Here is a 5928-nt window from a genome sequence, read left to right as displayed (position 1 = left end):
GGACGCAGGGATACACATACCCCTAAACATTTTGTGACTCTAAGTTTGACATCATTGAGGGGCAGTATTTCAATATGAGTAGGAAAATGAGAGTACCCCTAAATATATATATATATATATATTTTTAGGGGAAAAAAAGCACTGGTGACGAGACCCAGAGCGCACGGAAATACCATTTCCCTTCCCACCACAGCGATACCTATTTATCTACTCATGCTGATATGCTTTTGAATTGCTAGGTTGGCAGGAGCTGGGACCGAGCAACGGGAGCTCACCCCATCGCGGGGATTCGAACCAGCAACCTTCTCATCGGCAAGCCCAAGAGTGGTTTAAACCACAGCGCCACCTGCATGCCTGCTGGTATAGACAAAATTGAGTTAGATGCCTGCTGCACTGATTCAATTATAAGGCAGCTTCCAATGTTCCTGCAATTTCTCACATCAGGCCAGACATTATCATCATCATCAAACTTGTACCCAGCTTCTCCGACTGGGTTGCCCCAGCAACTCTGGGCGGTTTCCAACTTATACTGTATATAAAATCATAAGACCACAAGATGGCAGTAAACTCCAACAAAAATCAACAGTATTAACTCCTCTTGTATACTTCTAGCTTAAGTAAGACTACATGAAAACATGCTGGATCACAGAATCTCAGACTAATGGAATTGCAGATTTGCAAGGAATCCCAAGGATCATCTAGTCCAACCCCCTGGAATGCAGGAATCTTCTCCCAATGTGAGATTAAGAGTCTCAGTCCCAACTGAGCTACGGTTCGTGGTTTCCCATAAGCAGGCAAAGTTATCTTTGAAAATGAGGCATGATCTGTGATGGTCTTAATAATAACAACACCTGCACAGTAAACGGATCAGCTGGTTGATTTCTTAGGAACAGAATAATCTTTACAGGTAGGTTTGCTGATTCCCCCCCCCCACCTGCCATGCCTCTGTGTCTTTATGTGCAGACTGACACGCAGAAATTCAGCAAGGGACCCTTTATATTTTTTTGCTGCAGAGAGAAAGTGGAAGGGAAGGCTTTACCTGAGTTGCAGTTGCTGGCAAGAGGGCAGCTAAAGGCAGGAGACAGCCAGGCCCTTTATTGCTTTGTAGTAGTAGTAGCAGTAGTAGTAGTAGTAGTAGTAGTAGTAGTAGTAATAATAATAATAATTTATTTATACCCCGCCCATCTGGCTGAGTTTCCCCAGCCACTCTGGGCGGCTTCCAATCGAGTGTTAAAAACAATACAGCATTAAATATTAAAAACTTCCCTAAACAAGGCTGCCTTCAGATGTCTTTTAAAGCTACTTATTTCCTTCACATCTGAAGGGAGGGCGTTCCACAGGGTGGGCGCCACTACCGAGAAGGCCCTCTGTCTGGTTCCCTGTAACCTCACTTCTCTCAATGAGGGAACCACCCTCGGTGCTGGATCTCAGTGTCTGGGCAGAACGATGGGGGTGGAGACGCTCCTTCAGGTATACAGGACCGAGGCCATTTAGGGCTTTAAAGGTCAGCACCAACACTTGAATTGTGCTCGGAAACGTACTGGGAGCCAATCCAGCAACATCTAGAGGTCTCCCCCACCCCTCACTCTGTTGTACAGCAGATATACCTGGGAGAAAGTCCCACTTATTCCAACTTTATTATGTCAGGACACATTTGAGGACTAGAAACTTTACAGTGACGCCTTTTGGGCTAGTAAATGAGCTCCAAAATGAGGTTCAGGAGTCTACTTTCTTCTTTGCCATTAGAAAGAGATGGACGACTGATCTGTTTCAATGGAGCTTTGGACAGTATCTTTTGATTTTTAAAATTAATTTTTATTTTATGCTTAGTGTATTATATGAGATAAATAACTTTTAACACACTGTGGCTTTATGTTTCAGTTAGGGTTTTTTGTGATTTGCAAACCTGTAAGCTGCTTGAAAACTTATGGAGACAACATACACCCCCCCCCAAAACCCAAACACTGAATCACACACTTTCACCAATTGTTTAGTAGAACCGCCCTGAGATCTACGAGTATAAGGCGGTATAAAAAAACCCAACTAACTAACTAAATATTAATTTCCTGCTAAATAAATAAATAAATAAATAGTAATGCCGACTAACTGTAAAATAGTGGGGGTGGAGGTTTTCAGATTGTTTGTTTGTTTTAAGGCTTAGTCATTCTTCAAGAAACATATTCTTTTCTGGCACTGTAAAAAAATAAAAATAAAATTTGGAAACTCCTTTCCTCAGCCTGACCTCTCTGGAAATAATAAGCAAACAGCTGAGTTTCATTTTGTCACATCTTTCATGGTTATCACTGCTCTGTGGTTTGCAGTGATGATATCTGGTGACAGGAGTGTGTGCCCCTGCCACAGGTTTTGCTGCTCATGAGGGCAGAAGAGTTGGGGAGGGGGATGTTTCATTGCAATTCCGTGTTCTAAATGAAGCCACATGGGCTGCAAAATGATGGACTTAATCCTATTGTGTGTGTGGGGGGGGTATTTTTGTTGCTCTTGTAGGTTTAGGTTCTTATTGGGACACAATCGCTTTCCTGGAAATGTTGCTTCTCTCCCACCCCCTTGCCATCAGCTCTGACACTTGCAGAACAAAAGAAAATGACAGGACAAGATGATGATGAAGTTGTGTGTTTGGCAGAGAGCAGAACCTATGAGCGATTCACCAACCTGTCAAACGGCTCAATAAATCCCAGTTGCCAACGAACCGCTTACGCCACAGCAGTTTCATTCCCTTCCACTGGGCAGTTTCAGAGCCACCTCCTTGACTTCGGCGATGTTGTGCCTGGCAACAAGTGACCAGTTGCAGCTTGTGTACAAATACACACACACACAGCGAGAGGTGTTTGGAAAACAGCTTATGGAGAACTGAGCAACATTCCACGACCCTTTTTCTGAATGATGGAGCAACAGCTGCCGCGCACCTCTCAAGCAAAGAATAATAGAATTGGAAGGAACCCCAACGCCCTGCAATGTCAGAATCTAAACAGAGAGTCCCTCCCCATCCAATTTGAAACCACACCGTACCCCACTTTAGCTTTGCAAATGCTAAAGTTTCATTGCTAGCAGTTGAAATGCTAACAGTTTCATTTAGCAGTTTCATTGCTGCATCAGAGGGGCAAAAATGTCTTTACCGTGGAGAAAAGTTGGAAGAAAACTCTCCAGCCCTGCGGAGAGCTCGTCGGAACTGGGGGCGCTTCCTAAGGGACGGGAGAGGTTAGAAACACAAAGGTGGAAGCCGTCTCCGCTTCTAGCTCTGCCGGATCCCTCCCCATCCTGCAAAAACCCCTCCTTGCAAATCTCAGCGCCTCACTCTGGAGCAGAAAGGGCTCCGCCCTCTTCCCATTGTTGGCTGTCAGTCACTCGGCACTTGGCCCCGCCCAAGCGCCTGCAGTCCCCGCCGCCAATCGCGGGCTTCCCGGGAAAGGATGACCTCACCCTCTCCGTCGCCATTGGCCAGCTATATTAAGAAAGTAGCCGGCGCCTTTAAATACCACAGCCCGAGTTGCCGCGGCGCCATGGAATAAAGTCGACGGGAGCAGTCGCTTGTTGGAAGGCGCAGAGGGCGAGGCGCGCGCGTCGTTGTTGCAGAACAGATCGCGGCCCGGAGGCTCGGCAAAGCAAAGCTGCGTCGGATTCCTTCCTGCGAGGGTTTGCCTGCCTGCCTCCACTGATCCCTTTCTCCGGAGCCGTCGGACAACAGGCGGCGACGAAAAAGGCCGCCGGTCCAGATTTGGAGCAGAAAAGAGCACCTCGACGGCGCGTCGGAAGAAGAAGCCGGTGGAGGAGAGCCGCCGAGAGACCTGCCCCGCCTGGACGTGGCGAAGTGGGCGGTTCCCGCGGCAAGGCCGGAGCCCGCAGGCGAGATCCTCCCGGCCCCGTCGGCCTCTCTCCCGGCGTCGGTTCGCGACGGTGCCCTGCAGAAGGCGCGAGCAGACGGCTGCTGCCGATCGCAGGGAAGGGGTCGCCGCGGTTTCCCTGCTGGAGCAGTATAATCGCGCGGGCTTGGCGCAGCTAGCCATGGCGGCGATCCGCAAGAAGCTGGTGGTGGTGGGCGACGGGGCGTGCGGCAAGACGTGCCTGCTGATCGTCTTCAGCAAGGACGAGTTCCCCGAGGTGTACGTGCCCACCGTCTTCGAGAACTACGTGGCCGACATCGAGGTGGACGGCAAGCAGGTGGAGCTGGCGCTGTGGGACACGGCCGGCCAGGAAGACTACGACCGCCTGCGCCCGCTCTCCTACCCGGACACGGACGTTATCCTCATGTGCTTCTCGGTTGACAGCCCCGACTCCCTGGAGAACATACCGGAGAAGTGGGTGCCCGAGGTGAAGCACTTCTGCCCCAACGTGCCCATCATCCTGGTGGCCAACAAGAAGGACCTGCGCAACGACGAGCACGTGCGCAACGAGCTGGCGCGCATGAAGCAGGAGCCGGTGCGCACCGACGACGGCCGCGCCATGGCCATCCGCATCCAAGCTTACGATTACCTCGAGTGCTCAGCCAAGACCAAGGAAGGCGTGCGGGAGGTTTTCGAGACGGCCACGCGAGCCGCCTTGCAGAAGCGCTACGGCACCCAGAACGGCTGCATCAATTGCTGCAAGGTGCTATAATGGCGCGCGCAAAAAGGCGCAAAGAAGGGGCAGTTTTCTGGAGGGGCGCGCTGGAAAGCCGAGAGCCGCGCGCAGGACAAACCCGGGGGGAGAGATGGGTGGGTGCCGTCGGAATGCATGCTTCTAGAAGGGGGCGCGGGAGCATGTGTGAACCCCCCCACGGGACACGGAGAGGCCTTGATCATCTTCGCAGAGGGCGCACCCCTCGCCAAGGCATCGCCCTGTTTGCTGACACTGAGAGGCAGCGACTCTCCCCGCCTTCCAAAAGGGCTACTGTGAGACTTGAATGTACCGGGCTCCTTCCATCCTTTCTTTCTTTCCTTGCTGGGGAGGAGGCAAACCCATCGCCAAGCCAAATATGGGAATCCATTTCTCGAGCCATTGTGATGGAGGCTATAGTAAGACTATTGAGGTGTCTCCCCACCCAGGACTGAATGGATAGTAACTCTACAAAGAGACATTGTGCTGGACAGATTCGTTCTCTCCCCGCCCTCCCACGCCCAAATCTCCTGCTGTGAATTCGTATTTTCCTTGAGGCTTTGAAAAGGGGAGGAGGGTGGTGGTTTTCCGAGGGGAGGGATCTCTGCTGTGTGTACATATAAAATATTCTCTCGTTTAAACCGGAATACTGAAATAGTGTGACTTATTTAACACTGGACTGGGCCGCAGTCTCTCTTGAGACTTGTTATATTTCAGTTTGGGGAAATTGTGGCCTATTCTCTCGCCTGCCTCTGTTCCCTCAGTGTTTGTTCTTGTGATGGTTTTTTAAGAAAGGAGTTTGGAGGTATGGAGAGGCAGCAGAATGAGTTTTGGGGGTGGAGCAGGGGAAGAGGGACATGGGTTGACAATTTTCATAAGCCTGGTGCCTGCTCGCCCTCTTGCTTCCCCTCCCCTCCCCTTACTTTTTGAGTCAGCAAATGCTTCCCTGTGGTTTATTTAAATAAATTATCTTCCTTTGCAAAAAAAGAAAAAAGAGCCTACTTTGCACAAACCAGGATGTTTTTGTTTTGTTTTGTTTATTTTAATTTTGAACACTTTATGCACTTGCTGATCTTCCATCTGAACACTGTAGCATTGCAAAATGCCCTCTTGGAACCTCAAACCTCATTCTGAGCACAAATCAACTAAGCACTTTCCAGCAAAACACTTCGAAAACACCCCTGGTGATGTCATGATTTAAGCACCTAAATCACTTTCACCAGTTGGTGATCAAGAGGGGGCTTGAAAATGTTTAATTTTGACTCGATTGTGCCAACTTTGTTTTCTGTGTTACTGATTTACAAAGAAGTAAAACCACTGTAACTTCCTTTTGGTTGC

General features: G+C 49.6%; 1 protein-coding gene across 1 annotated transcript; it reads left to right on the top strand.

Annotated features, from left to right (window-relative positions):
- Positions 1-3505: 3505 nt before the first annotated feature.
- On the top strand, positions 3506-5237 carry RHOB (ras homolog family member B). The gene has a single exon (XM_079970189.1). The coding sequence runs from the start codon at positions 4021-4023 to the stop codon at positions 4609-4611; it is 591 nt and encodes a 196-aa protein (XP_079826315.1). The 5' UTR covers positions 3506-4020; the 3' UTR covers positions 4612-5237.
- The last annotated feature ends 691 nt before the right edge of the window (positions 5238-5928 follow it).

Source organism: Podarcis cretensis (genome assembly GCF_951804945.1).
Source record: "Podarcis cretensis genome assembly, chromosome: 3".
Lineage (NCBI taxonomy): Eukaryota > Metazoa > Chordata > Lepidosauria > Squamata > Lacertidae > Podarcis > Podarcis cretensis.
Note: the sequence above shows the minus strand (reverse complement) of the source record. Positions and strands in the feature narration are given on the sequence as shown.